Source organism: Brachyistius frenatus, unplaced genomic scaffold, assembly GCF_029030835.1.
Source record: "Brachyistius frenatus isolate BFR_SWC_R1_liver_20210118 unplaced genomic scaffold, ASM2903083v1 Contig_30, whole genome shotgun sequence".
Taxonomy (NCBI): domain Eukaryota; kingdom Metazoa; phylum Chordata; class Actinopteri; family Embiotocidae; genus Brachyistius; species Brachyistius frenatus.
Genome location: NW_027210629.1, coordinates 3326777 through 3341230, shown reverse-complemented (window position 1 = coordinate 3341230; position 14454 = coordinate 3326777). Strand labels below are relative to the sequence as shown.

The 14454-nt window shown below is 41.8% G+C and overlaps 2 protein-coding genes across 2 annotated transcripts; one reads left to right on the top strand and one right to left on the bottom strand.

The window, feature by feature from the left end:
• Window positions 1-1196: 1196 nt before the first annotated feature.
• rnf180a (ring finger protein 180a) lies at window positions 1197-9271 on the bottom strand. The gene is made up of 5 exons (XM_069699343.1): window positions 8273-9271; window positions 4416-4526; window positions 3920-3980; window positions 3101-3226; window positions 1197-1402 (listed from the first exon to the last, which is right to left on the bottom strand). Exons 1-5 carry the CDS (start codon window positions 9269-9271, stop codon window positions 1197-1199), a joined length of 1503 nt encoding a protein of 500 aa, XP_069555444.1.
• A 2302-nt stretch (window positions 9272-11573) lies between these two features.
• Window positions 11574-13612, top strand: htr1aa (5-hydroxytryptamine (serotonin) receptor 1A a). The gene has a single exon (XM_069699555.1). The coding sequence runs from the start codon at window positions 11927-11929 to the stop codon at window positions 13208-13210; it is 1284 nt and encodes a 427-aa protein (XP_069555656.1). The 5' UTR covers window positions 11574-11926; the 3' UTR covers window positions 13211-13612.
• The last annotated feature ends 842 nt before the right edge of the window (window positions 13613-14454 follow it).

The following is a 14454-nucleotide window of genomic DNA, read 5'->3' as shown; positions in this document are numbered from 1 at the left end:
AGTTATACCAAACTGAGAAGTATATGTGCAGTGAGAGCAACTTTAGGGTGTTTCAGAAATAATATAAATTTATTTGGCTTATATACACAAGTTCATTATCAAAAAATTAAAATCACTTAAAACTGACAGATTTTAAAACCACATCTACATACCTGTAGATGTTTCTCTGTAAACTTTATTTGATATAGAATAAAGAGCTTGAGTACAGCCAAACATTCATTCCATCCAGGGGGGTTTGGGAACAAACAACACATCATATTCCATCTAATTGCAAATTAAAACATCTAGACATACTATATTTAAGTGCCAATTATATAAATTATTTTGTGTATGGTGGGACACGTGAACCCAGAGGTTGATAAATCCATGAACAAATGGTCTCAACCCAAAGCCAACCAAAAAGCTAATCCTTCATTCAAGTCTGGTGATGCATTAACATGAACATCCATTTTGTTTTGTTTTGTTTGGGTCTTTTAGTTTAGCTCAGCTCATATTTAGTGTTTTGGGTTCTCTGGGAGAACTCTGTGAGTCTTTTACTGAATTAAAGGAGGACTTATTCATGCGTGTGTTTCCTAAGGACTAAATGTTAAATTGTTGCTTTTACCATTGAAATGAGCTATTGGCAATGGATGTGAGTTGGTAACTATGCAGTTGAAGTTAGAGTGAGTTAGAATTCTCCATTTAAACTGTTATTGTATGAAATCTCTTGTAAATAATGTCAGTATAAATTGGAAAAATAATTAGATTCTAACTGACCACATTAATTTGAGCGTCGTAAACTATAATGAAATGATGTTGAAAGTAAAACACTACAACCTGAGAGCTGTTATATTAACTCCCTTCCATACAGGAGCAGGACATGTTATGCAACCCACATTACATGTGCATCATGTGGACACAGAGAACAGAGAACATTGGATTCCCAAACATCCCCCTACGCCATTTCCCCGTTTAAATTATTTATTAATGAGAGCCAACAACCTGTGCTGTTGTTTTTCCTCCACCACGCCATGTCACCTGCTTAAAATTCACTCATTGGCTTCACATTAAAATCCAACGGCTTCATTTCTTCCCTTTTCCACTATACATAAGAACTCACCTGCCCTCTGCTTTAGCTTTAATTCCTTACTTTACCCTCATCCTTCTTCAAGCTATCTTCTTTAACTTTGTTGCCCCCATAATTGTTGCCAGAACTGTCAAAATGATGGGAAAAAAAGATAGCAAAGAAAGCAGAATATGAAGAAGCCAATAATCCAGTTGACTGAGTAGATGTAGATGATGACCATGTCCATGTCAAATCGCCAGCCCCGAGAGTCATCGTCAAAGTCCATGGTGTCCAGACGGTAGCCTCCTCCATGGGGGAACTGGCGTCTAGCAATGGGACTGGACTGCCTCTGGAAGCCTGGTGTAAAAAACAGATTTCATAAAAATGACACTCCAAAAATGATGAAATCTTGCTTCAAAATAGTTCCACAGTTTCTGTGTGTCCTGAATCAGCCCATTATCTCAGCGAAGTGTGTAATACACTCCACTGGAGGATAGCGTGTCTTTGTAACAGTTTTCCTCACGAAAAGTAGATGCACATCACACGTTAGAGGTCAAAAGGTGCGGACTTTCACCGAAGACACCAAGATTCAAGTTCGGGAGAATGCGACAGATTTCTTTAAAGCAATGTCGTTTATGGTTTTGTTTCCCTAAACCACATGGTTTAAGGAAAGCCATGCCACGACACACAGTCCTCTCGTGGGTGCATTTTAGCTTTGGCGTGATACAGGGTTGGGTGAATTCATTTAATGTTACAATGGCATGCATTGGTTACAAGTTTCCATGGTTAAAAAAAAAAAAGTATCAGAAGGGCAAGAGGACATAAAGGTCATGTGGTCAGCAATGTAAGGATGGATCAAAATGTCCAGAGACTGCAAATGTGGGGTGTGGACAGCGCACAACACCGTGATATGCACAGAGCTCAGAGAAGCTATATCCTTTGTCAGTAAATACTCCAAGTTTTGTCGCTTGATCAAAATCAGCGTTTGAGTTTTCAGAGTTTGACACAAATTTTGATGTGCACTCTCTGCGCAAGTTTCAGGTGTGTAAAGAAGTGCCAACATACCTGGACCACAGCTCACATAAGCATTTGTAACTCAGGAGCTGATTTCAATCAAGCAACAAAACTTGAGTACTTATAGGTTTTGGGAAGGTTATAACCTCTCTTAGCTCTGTGCATGTCACAATGCTGTGCGCCGTTCAAGCGCAACAGGATCAGTCTCAGACCTTTTTGACCTACCCTTGTATTTCAGGGAATGTGAGAGGTTTAACGACACAAAGAGGAGTTTAAAGCCAATGAAATACACACATTACGATTGTTTAGTTTTTAAGGCTGTATTCTTGGTTTTTTTCATGTAACTATCTTAAAATTGGCCTTTTGAATTTTAGCATTCACCAGAATTATTTCATACCTGACACTACCAGAGGGTTGTGATACAACAGATGTACAGAGGAAGGATAACTTTTCAAAAAATACTTTTCAAAAACATGGGAATTTTTTTTTTCAAATACAATTTTGTTTGTGTGTGGTTCTGCTGGAGTAATTAGAATTCATAACCTCAGTATTTTATTAAACGTCAAACACAATTTTTTGTATCAACTCAAGCATGGCTGTTATCCAAGAATTCTATGGATAACAAAAAACATTTCATCTGTGCGTGTGTTTGTGTGTGTGTGTGTGTGTGTGTGTGTGTGTGTGTGTGTGTGTGTGTGTGTGTGTGTGTGTGTGTGTGTGTGTGTGTGTGTGTGTGTGTGTGTGTGTGTGTGTGTGTGTGTGTGTGTGTGTGTGTGTAAAAAGCAGCTGCTTATATTTGAGTTCTGCGCACGACCACAATAAAGCATTTAGTATAATGCTAAATACATGAGGTACTTTTAGAGAGTAGCAGTTCTGTTACTCTGTCACAAGTCCCAAAAGAAAAGCTGTCAAATGTGCAATACTGTATTTTCATTTGCAGCTATTTATATTTTAAATAAGTGTATTATTTATTAAATTAGTCATTTTTGGGCTGCTGGCCTTTTGCCTATTGATCATACATATGTATAATTAGAAACTTGCCTCCAAAGATGCGGAAGAGTTTCCTGCAGCTCGGGAGAGGCCACTTTGCACAATTTGCTTTCTGAAAGTTCTGTTTCCGGGAAAGGTATTCCTTCGGGAAGAATGTCCTTGCTGTTTGGTTCAGTTCTGTAAGAAAGACAAAGAGCGAACATCTTACTCACATATCCATTTCTTGATAGCCTGGATAGATGATGCTTGATTTCGTAAATATATTCAGAAACAGCAGATGTAGCATCACTAGCCTGCATAATTTTCTCCTTGTTCTGCTCCAGAATGACCTTGGCTTTGGTAATCAACACAAGAATCTAATCTTGTCATCTAATCATGAACAAGAGCCCTCAGTGTTTCTACAGTCCTCATAACGACCCCATCCCTGCCGCTCATTTTCTACTACATATGTCTAGAAGTAGGCCAACATGAATCACAGAAGTTCATTACTTATTCATAGATTTGTCCAAATCAGAGTACATTGTGTTTAATCAGTATGCAGTTATCATAAGGTTACATGAAACACTTTTGTCAAAATACAGCATATATATATATATATATATATATATATATAGAAAATGCATATTATTACAGGACATAACAATACTGTATAAAGGCTTACATAGAGTGTTAGGGTTTGATTTTTGTTTCACTGGTGAAAAGCAAAACACAAACATCTGTTGTCATTATATTGCAGTGCATTTTCCACCTAAAAGGAACACTACTTCTGTCTTCCATCAGAAAGCACTAAATGAAAGTGTTCACATTGCGTTTGATTTTGTCTCCTCTGTCTGGGTGACTCATCTGGTCAGAGCTGAACTAAAGGTCTACTCTGCTCCCTGTGGGACATCTGCAGCTGGGCCTTGTGAACAATCTGCAGCTTAGATGTCATCTGTGTAACAAACACAGCAATACACATGAAGCTGAAAGACACGCAACCTCTTTGCTATCATCACTTTTTTATGCATTTACTGGTTTTGATTGTGTGGGATTTCATTTAAAATAAAAACTGTTCAGGCAAATTTTTTACTTAAAACATAAAAAATAATTTACATAGTATTTAACTTCGAATGCTGAGGTGCATAACGCGTAGAAGTATTAAGTATTTCAATTTATTTTTCTAAGAGTTATTGAATAAGGTTTGTTGTAAGTGTTTTTTGCCCATAATCTCACCCTTTTGGAAGAAGACATGTGTGATGATTGTTCTGCACAGCGGGCATGGAGTATTAGTCGGGCTGTTCTTAGCCAGTGTCCTCAGACAGGGTTCGCAGAAGATGTGGTTGCAGGGATGGCACATGTATGGACTGAAGTACACATCCAAGCATACAGCGCAGATGTAACCTTCCCTGTCCCTGGTGCTCAGGGCCTCATCATCATCACTGCTGCTGGTGCTGCTGCTGCTGCTGCTGCTGCTGCTGGATGGGTTCCCTGTTGAGCTCTGGGTGTGGTGAAAAGGCGGAGGTAGAAAAAGATGCTATTAAACAATGAAGAATCAGGCAGCTTGTTGAGGGTTGATGGCTCTGTCAACTCCCATGCAAACATCTTCTCCTGCATGACTACAGACCTCCTGCTCATGCAGTTACATTTTTATGTGTATAAAGATTTAAACATGTATGTTTTCAGTTGCAAGGAATTGTAGTTCTCATGTATTGTGTTGTTTTTGTAATGCTTTGGTTGAAATTTAAAATTGATTTTGAAATAGTGTCCATGAGATTTTAATTTGAACTTCATCTCCTATCTTCCTGCATGGTCATGCCTACATGATGTGGCCTACACAGACTATATTAGTATCTTTGTTTGCATCAGACAACAGTTCAGAAAACCAATCCAGAGCTCTGACCTCTCGCATATGATATTTTAAGCACCAACTGGATTTAAATATTTGTGAAAATGTATTCTTTTGCATTCCTCTGGAGATTCCGTTTTAAATACTTTTCTCTTTTTCATCATGTTTGTTGAGTGTATTCACCCTGTTTGATGAGTGTAAACCTCTTCGACACCCACCAAAACAGCATAATAATATGTGTGAGGACACAGACTTGTGAGGGTGTCAGGTGTGAGTTCAGTGGAGTGAAATGTCTACCCTACCTACATTTTCACACATCTTGTAAACATTATTCGTTGGAGAAAACAATTGGACCCTGGTGTTGGCCCTAATTCAAGCTCTGTTCACTTTAAAGAAAACAGTGCTGCATCTCAGGATGTAACCCCTCACTTTTTAGGCTGAAGCCAAATTATGAGTTTAGCATACTCAGTCGTACAAGATAAACACATTTATTTAATTTGCAGATGGACCTTACTTATTTTTAATCTATTTAATATCATTTTATCTCATACAGCACAACACATCTGCCACCTCCACTTCTCAAAGTCTTCCCTTCTCCTCAGTCAACTTGCCCTACCTCCCAAGTGTCTCTGCACCTGAATCCACACCCCACTTCCCATTTCCAAATCCCAGCTATAACTCATATGAGAGGACGTACCAAAACTAATTTTAAGAACAGTATCTGGGGCTCCTCAAGTCCCCCAACTCCTCCTCAGACATGTGTCGCAGACCCCCGGGATTGGTGTCTGAAGCTCCAAGTGTTGAAAAAGCCTGGGGGTGTTTCCAGAGTAATTACCACCTTCTCACCCAGGGGGAGCTCGAGGGACTTCCCTGTTGCACCAGCCCTGCCTCCCAAGGTGTGCCATTAACACAGAGGAGAGAATGCATAGCTCCCAAGTAATCATATACTGAGGCTCTCCCCTGGCAACATGCACTGTTAGCATGGCAGCTTCGTCTTGGTTACGATGGTAAATCAGTGCATAAATACATAAAAACACTAATTCTATCAAATACAGACATACAGTTTACACTATTTATTTTTTTTTACTTCCAATTTACCGCAGTAATTGCATGACTAAACCCACCAAAAATGTGGTTAGTGTAAACTTGAAACAATTATAATTATTTTACAACAGCAATAAGTGCTTTTGCGGGACTTCTAACAGCAACTAAAATTACATAATAATTTTTACAACAGCAATTAACAACTGGAAAAAATATCTGAACAAGCCAACACTAATTGCCTCTCCATCACACAGGAAGAAATCACGTCTTGTAGTTTGGCCTTCAGTAAACTGTATGCAGAAACTACCACATAACATTGTACTTGGAAACAGAGTCACATGAGGTTCAATCAGAGAGGCTAAAACTAGGTTTTCCACATGCCAGGAAGTCAAAAGCCACATCAATCTAGATATGTTAGAGTAAGTCTAGGAAGGGGGATAAACACTTAAAAGACTCTAGCTGTTAAAACCAATTGTGAAATACATGTCCAAAATCTGAACCAGGCTTTGTGACCACAAGAATGGAAAAGTAAAAAAAAACACACAAAAAAAACACATTTGCTCACCAGCCAGTAGAAGTCCCAGGCGCTTAAGTGATGCTCAAAGGCTAATAGCAATAATGTACTGATCTTCTCCCGAGTGAGACTGAGCGTAACTGTGCCAGTATCAAGCTGGATCGAGCTGAGAAGAGGCAATGCATACAGTAAGGCTTGATGATGATAAATGAGCAAGCAAGCTCATTCATTTCCCTTGAATAAATAAAAAAGGATTATCTAGTTGGACAAATTCTGTTAATTTTTCTCTGAAAGTTAAATGAGAGGATCAATACTACTTTCAAAGAGTGTGTGGTAAGCATGAAGCTGCCACAAGGAGGCAATTAGCTTAGCTTAGCATAAAGACTGCAGCAGGAGGAAGCAACATACCTGGCTTTCTCCAAAGTTCAAATATGATTACCAGCAGTATTAAAGCTTGCTTATTAACATGTCAAATCCCGTTTGTCTTATTCATTAACAACGCATGTATCTTCCTTGTGGTTGCATCTGCATTCTCCCAAAGAAATAATTCACCACATTATAATGGACACAATAACTATATCTGCTGGAGCCTGATAATATGTGTATTATGTATGTACCTCACGGTTGAACATTAACACACCATCTCCAGTGAACACGACAGAGGAATATCTTAACTAAGAACAATACAATCTGCAGTGGAGCACAGAATTAGGAAACTGATATTATGAAAGTCCCAAAGCAACTAATTCTATTCAGCTTTCTGTAACACAGCAGTCGGAAGAATTTCATTACACCAACGTGACTGCGGATCTGCAGCAGCCAATCAAAACAGAATCTGCTCTTTTGTCTGTTTGGGTTTGAAGGGCTCTCTGCCCAAGCCTCATCATGCAACTAATTCAGATGTAACCCCACTTTAAACCGTGCACACAATGGCCATTGAAATGAGCTGGGTGCTGATATGGCTGTCGAGAGTGACAGTCTAGATGAAATGAACATGAACATGAACATAAACACAGGCACGCACGCATGCGCACACACACACACACACACACACACACACACACACACACACACACACACACACACACACACACACACACACACACACACACACACACACACACACACACACACTGTCATATAAAGTGTCAAATACAGTGAAAAGTAGATGCAGCACAGCAATATTTAAGTCTGATTTCTGTCCTTGTTGTTCTGGGCTACACAAACACACACACCCACGCACACGCACACACACACACACACACACACACACACACACACACACACACACACACACACACACACACACACACACACACACACACACACACACACACACACACACAACACAGCTTTTGTTTAATTTTTTTGCATCCATCATAAAATATAAATAGACCTGTAAGTGGTTCAATTGAGTAACTTAAGTGCCTGACTGAATCTGAGGACATCACTTAAGAAACTTTGGAGTTTGCTGTGTCCATATATTCCCTAAAAGTGACAATATTGCCAAAACAGAAACAGGCTGTTTTTATTTCCCTGTTCATGGTGAAGGATCCCACAAATGCAAACTGATAAAGAATGTATTTGAAGAGGGCAAAGTTTGATTAGCTAACTGATCAAATGTGTAATAATTAATAATAAATAATTACCCTTATTTTTCCCAGTCTTGACCACATAAAAAAGGAATTAAGGAATTAATTGCTTTGTATTAATTAATTGGGAAATCACCAGCTTGGTGGTTCTTCTTGTGGGACACAAAGATAGGAGGTGAATAATCTTAGTCTTAAACATTTGGTAAAAGAAGAGTTACATCAGTATTCATTGTCATTGTGTCATTCACCTGTCTGCTCTCCTGCTGTTGACTTTGTCTCCATTTCTCCCTCCTCCTTTGCCTCCTCCTCAGACTTTTGATCCTGTTCTTCTCTCTTTTACTCATCCTCCTCTCCCCAACAGGAACACAAGGCACCAACACTGCTGAGGTCATGGTTTGACTCATCACCTCCATCACCCCACTGCCTCCCTCCTCGCCATCTTCCACGTTCTCCTCGTCTTCCTCGTTCTCCTCTTCTTCCTCTCCCAGCTCTGAGAAGGTGAGAGATGGGATTTGTGTGTGACCACTTTGGGACGATCGTCCAGTTGCTGCCCCTGTTCTCACCTCCACCCAGAATGGATCTGGCTCTCTGGATGAAGTGAATGAGTAGTGGTGCAAGTCTCCTGCAGCTGGCCTGGATGAAAGTCTCCTAGGTGACAGAGGTATGGATCTGGTTCGGATGGAAGGCCGAGGACTCTGAGAGTTTACATTGGGAGTGACGTTCCGAGTGCAGCCGATGCCTTGAGGTCTAGGACACGTGTGTCCTCTCTGTAAGTTGTTTGATTTCTCTCCAACTTCCAAAATGCCGTTTAACTGAATGTCAGAATTACTGCTAGACAAACTTTCAGTGCTTCCTCTTCCCTGCCTATCCTGGCCTCCATCTCCATGTGTATCTGCTCTTTCCGTCTTTCTGTGCCTTTGTTTTCTTCTTTCCTTGCCACCTAAAAGTTCAGCACTGAGTCTCTCTTCACCCCTGTCTTCGTTTCCCTCTCTCCATCTTCCTCTGGTGTCCGCGACGCAGGTCTTTCGGTGTGATTTCCTCCCTGGCAGGGCAGGTCTCACCAGCTGCTCCACACTACTCGACCTTCCTTCTCCGGCTGGATCTGCAGTCCTCAGCCGGGGTCTCACTGCCTTTGAGCACGGGGTGTGAGTCTCATTGTTGCTGTTTTCTTCACCGGCATCCTCAGTTCCACTACCTCCTGCTCTGCTTGAACCATTTAGACCAGAAGCTCCCGCATGGGAGCTCATCACGGCTCTTTCAAGTCTCACAGTCACCAGCAGAACACATCTGACGCAACTTCAACAAGCTAGCCTGGTCTTTCCCCTTTCATCCTTCCCTTGGTCTTCTCTCTGCCTCCCACTTCTTCTGGATGTATAGATACAAGCTCTTTTTTTTTTAGGATCCAGAGGGACTGTTCCAGTGCAGAGGAGGTGAGCAGTGCAGCTCTCTGGCCCGGACTGTCCTGCCCCCTGGGGCATTCCACACTGTTGACAAAGACAAAGTCCCTGTGGTGAGCCCCATTACAATAGGTGCACTGTTCGTGGCCTCACTATTGTTCTATGAGACCTATAGAAAACACACCACTATGCAACCACTGAACTCACAAAAATAAGGTGAAAAAGCCAGAGCCACCTTTTTCCCCCTCCACTATCATGGTGTCAGCTGTTTTTACTCACTGTGTGTGTGTGTGTGTGTGTGTGTGTGTGTGTGTGTGTGTGTGTGTGTGTGTGTGTGTGTGTGTGTGTGTGTGTGTGTGTGTGTGTGTGTGTGTGTGTGTTTGTGTAGCTGTCAAATATGTCAATTATATGGACAAACTACCTGCCAAGTACTTTAAAAACTGGGTACAGGTGTACTGAGCAAAGTTGGTGCTCTTTTAAAGGCAAAGCCACGCAGTATTGATTTGATTTGGGATTTTTTTTTTCTGTTTACTGCACTTTATAGGTGTTTACAACTGTGACTTCAATACATTAAAGGCACAAAATCAGACTAGTGTTGTGAGTTCCAAATGGCACAAGGAATTTACTGATCACAAACTGAGTGATTAAACTTGTGAAAAGGTTATTTTGGTATAGAAATCACTAAAAACGTTGAGTAACAGATTCATTTCTGTTGTAATTGTTGCTTTTACAACAGCAGCAGGGTCATTTAAATTCAGGGGTCTTGAGCAACAGGCAGTCAGGGGAGTGGATGGTGGCACAAAACCCATCTTTATATGCAATTTAATGCCTGAGACACAATAGGCTGGGATACTTCTAACCATGGTTGTAGCTATTCTAGTATATCATCAACTTCATCTTGGCCAGCAGGAATTATGTCTCTCCACACTGTGCACTGTTTGAGCTTTCAATTTAAACTTTTACATTTCAGCATTTAAATTTTGAAATTCTCTAGTTTACATTTCAGTTTCCTTATTGGATATTTCACAATGTCCTTTTGTCGTTTCAGTATCCAGATTTTGTTTTATTTTAAACATTAAATTATGGCCTGGCCTGACTATCCTGCAGACCTCTTATAGTTTGATAGTTTGTGGAATTTTTTCCAATAATTTTTATTCTGAGATAAATTCTCTATACTTCAACCTCATACTCCCTTGTCCCCTCACCTTCAGCCTGCAAAGTCATGTTTATTTGTCCTCAATGTGTTCATTCAGGCTGTATTCTGACTCACTGCTGACATTATTCATTTGCTCAAATACAATCAAACATGAGGCAAAGGCAGCTAGTTTTCCAAAGAATCCTCTCTCTCTCTCTCTCTCTCTGTCTCTCTCTCTCTCAAACACACACACACACACACACACACACACACACACACACACACACACACACACACACACACACACACACACACACACACACACACACACACACACACACACACACACACACACACACACACACACACACACACACACACGAGGGTCCTCACCTCTCTTTTACCATCCCACCATCCCTTTCAGGAGCCCAACCCTTCTCTAAACTCAAAGCACTGACAGAACAGCGTTCATTGTTTTGTGCAATACCCTTTGTGGACAGCAGATGGCAGCAGCATTCCTTTCTGGACTGACGAGGAGCTGTCCCTGGTTCTGAAATTACCTGTCGCTCTTTGGGCATTTTACCTTTCTCTCAATCTCGGTTCAAATACAAATAGCCTACAATGCGGCACCAGTGAACTCGTTGAACACTTCTTATCTGAGTTATTTTACCTGATTAGAAAAAAAAAAAACGTGTCAAATGAAGCTGTCTTAAACGAAAAGTTCATTTGAAGTCAAGACAGATATTTGCTCGGATAATATTTCCAACTCGAGTAGCCGCCGAAAGGTTTGCCTTGTTTGTTTTAGTGATATCTTGTTATTTTGTGGTAAATCCGTTTACAGGTTGACACTTAGTCTTTGAGCTGTAGACTAAACTAAAAAAAAAAATAATAAAAAAAAAAAAATCCACAAAATGCTGTATTCAGTGAGTCCGAAGAGTAAAATAATGGAGAGGGAAAAAAGGAAAGTAGAGCTTTGCACCCTCATCGGCTGTCTGCAGTGAAAAACGGAGCAACAACGAGAGCAAAGGCACAAAACTCCAGGGCAACCTCCTCCCGGTCTGACGTACCCAAAGCTGTTGGTATAAATGAATTCACGCCGTCACCAAGTTCAGATGATTCGCAGTACCAGTGATCGCACCCGGCTGTCAACACTCATGGGCTACAACACACAACCCCCTCACACACACTCACAAACACGCCTGCGTCATGCGTCCTGAGAGCGACCGCACGAACTCGGTAACTCCGATGGAGCCGGTAAAACGCACAGCAGCAACAGCAGCAGTGTGAGGAGCTGACTGCTTCTTGCCTATTTGTCGAGTTGCCTGTCCCCCACTGCTTTGGGGAAGTTGTGCTTTGAGTGTGGTCGCATAATGGATTTTATAACAACAAGCAGAAATGACAGCAACGCCACCAGCGGTTACCCTGATGGGGTGGACGTGGTTGCCGACTGGGACGGGAGTGAGAATGGCACGGGGTCTGGGTCTCCGCCAGATCTGGTGCTCAGTTACCAGATTATTACTTCTCTGCTCCTGGGGGCCCTCATCCTCTGTTCCATATTTGGCAATGCGTGCGTCGTGGCAGCAATCGCCCTGGAGAGATCTCTCCAGAATGTGGCCAACTACCTGATCGGATCCCTGGCTGTGACGGACCTCATGGTATCGGTGTTGGTTTTGCCAATGGCGGCCCTTTACCAGGTTTTAAACAAGTGGACTTTAGGGCAGGAGATCTGTGATTTATTTATCTCTCTGGATGTACTGTGTTGCACTTCATCCATCCTGCATCTGTGCGCAATAGCCTTGGACAGGTACTGGGCCATTACAGACCCCATTGACTATGTAAACAAACGGACACCGAGGCGAGCTGCGATCTTGATTAGCGTGACTTGGATAATTGGTTTCTCCATCTCTATTCCGCCTATGTTAGGCTGGAGAAGCGCCGAAGACAGGGCGAACCCCGACGCCTGCATGATCAGCCAGGACCCGGGCTACACCATCTACTCCACGTTTGGGGCTTTTTACATCCCTCTTATCCTCATGCTGGTCCTGTACGGGCGCATTTTCAAGGCTGCTCGGTTTCGGATTAGAAAGACAGTCAAGAAATCCGAGAAATCAAAAGTGTCAGAAAAGTGCTTAACTGTGTCTCCGGGCATTTTCCACAAGAAAACCAACGGGGAGGCCGGTGGCAAAGGCTGGAAGCGCAGCGATGAATCCAAACACAGCTCTCCGTGCGTAAACGGCGCGGTGAAGCATGTAGACGAGGGCGAGTCACTGGAGATCATAGAAGTTATCAGCAACTCAAAGACGCACCTTCCCCTGCCCAATACCCCACAGTCCCCCTCGCAGGGCTATGAAAACATGAATGAAAAGAACTCGGGAGCGAAGAGAAAGCTTGCGCTAGCCAGGGAGCGTAAAACGGTGAAAACACTCGGGATCATCATGGGAACTTTCATCTTCTGCTGGCTGCCCTTTTTCATCGTCGCACTGGTACTGCCTTTCTGTGCAGAGAGCTGCTACATGCCTGACTGGCTGGGCGCTGTCATAAACTGGCTGGGTTACTCCAACTCTCTCCTCAACCCCATCATATATGCCTACTTCAACAAAGACTTCCAAAGTGCTTTCAAGAAGATCATAAGATGCAAATTTCACAGACCGTGACCAGACAGTGACAACATTTTGCGTTGTTCTAAATGTGCAGCAATTAACCGGACAGCAGGAAATGTTCACTGGCTCTATAGAACAGTACAACAATTTAAAAAAAAAAAACCTTTTCATTCAGGGACAGTCTCTTTTACGTGTGTTTGAGGATCGTGTAAAAAGAAACCACCGATGACATGAGACAGAAACTTTCGCTCTTAATGTACAAGCTCATGTCTATTCAGTGTTGTAGCTACAGTATATAGCCTATATACGACGGCAGCCATCGTTGTATTGCCATGCAAGACGTGTCATGTGCTGATTCCATGCATTTTATCATGATGCACGCTGGGTTTCCCTCCCATGCCATGAGCTTTGTAGCACTGCAACAAATAAAATCAATCAAAGTTTGCCATTAAGAAATATGAGTCCATGTTTGTTTGGAAAATAAAAAGTAATGAGTCAAGAAGAGACTAGGGCATATTATGGGATATTACTACCCCCACTTTGGACCTACTCTCATCATATATCTTCATATAGTTGATGATACATGAATCATTTAGTGTGTTGTTAAGCAAACAAAGCAGTTGGTAACTTATCAATTTGTTTTGACAGGCCACACTGAGGATAATTGGGGAAACCAGGTTAGTAGTGCATGGTGTATCTGTGTTCTGACAGTAAATCGGTATCAAACAGAGCCCCCTGTCTATCCATCAAATCCATTTCAAAGTTGAAAGTAAATGGTGATGGGCACTTCTTTCCTAAAGTGGAGCCTGGTATTACATTTATGATATGATATCTTCTCAGTCTCCCTGTCTGTCTTTTATTCAGACCACCCCTGATCCATGTCTCTATTTCTGACCCACAGATGGTCCTTTGTGTGTGAGAGGCAGACAGAAACAGCAACAGACTGTGAAAGAGAGATTACTCCAGAGAAAAATCAAGGGAGAGTCTCAAGCACTTCTTTCCTGCATTAGATTAGTGTCATGCTCCATAAAGGCTTATTGTGAATTGGACAGATAGCTTGTTACATCGTTAACATCAAGAAAGTCTGTGCTAAGTTTAGCCTACACACACTCACAATAATGTGGAGGGCTACTCTGAGAAATAGACCACATAACACAAAGAATTGCAGGAAACCTCACTGTAACTGTAACTGCTCTCATCTCTCAAACGAACCCCAGACGCAAATCCACTTACAGGAGATGCAAAGATAAAGACTGTCAGACGTTAAAAGAGGAAGGAGGAAAACAACTTTCAGGAAG

What these genes read in the sequence shown, in the direction of transcription:
- rnf180a (XM_069699343.1), bottom strand. Translation starts at nt 9,271, where the DNA reads ATGAGCTCCCATGCGGGAGCTTCTGGTCTAAATGGTTCAAGCAGAGCA. An exon ending in AACAGCAGGAGAGCAGACAG is followed by an intron (nt 4,527 to 8,272) that starts GTGAATGACACA and finishes CACCACACCCAG; the next exon opens with AGCTCAACAGGGAACCCATC. An exon ending in ACTCTTCCGCATCTTTGGAG is followed by an intron (nt 1,403 to 3,100) that starts GCAAGTTTCTAA and finishes TTTTTACACCAG; the next exon opens with GCTTCCAGAGGCAGTCCAGT.
- htr1aa (XM_069699555.1), top strand. Translation starts at nt 11,927, where the DNA reads ATGGATTTTATAACAACAAGCAGAAATGACAGCAACGCCACCAGCGGT.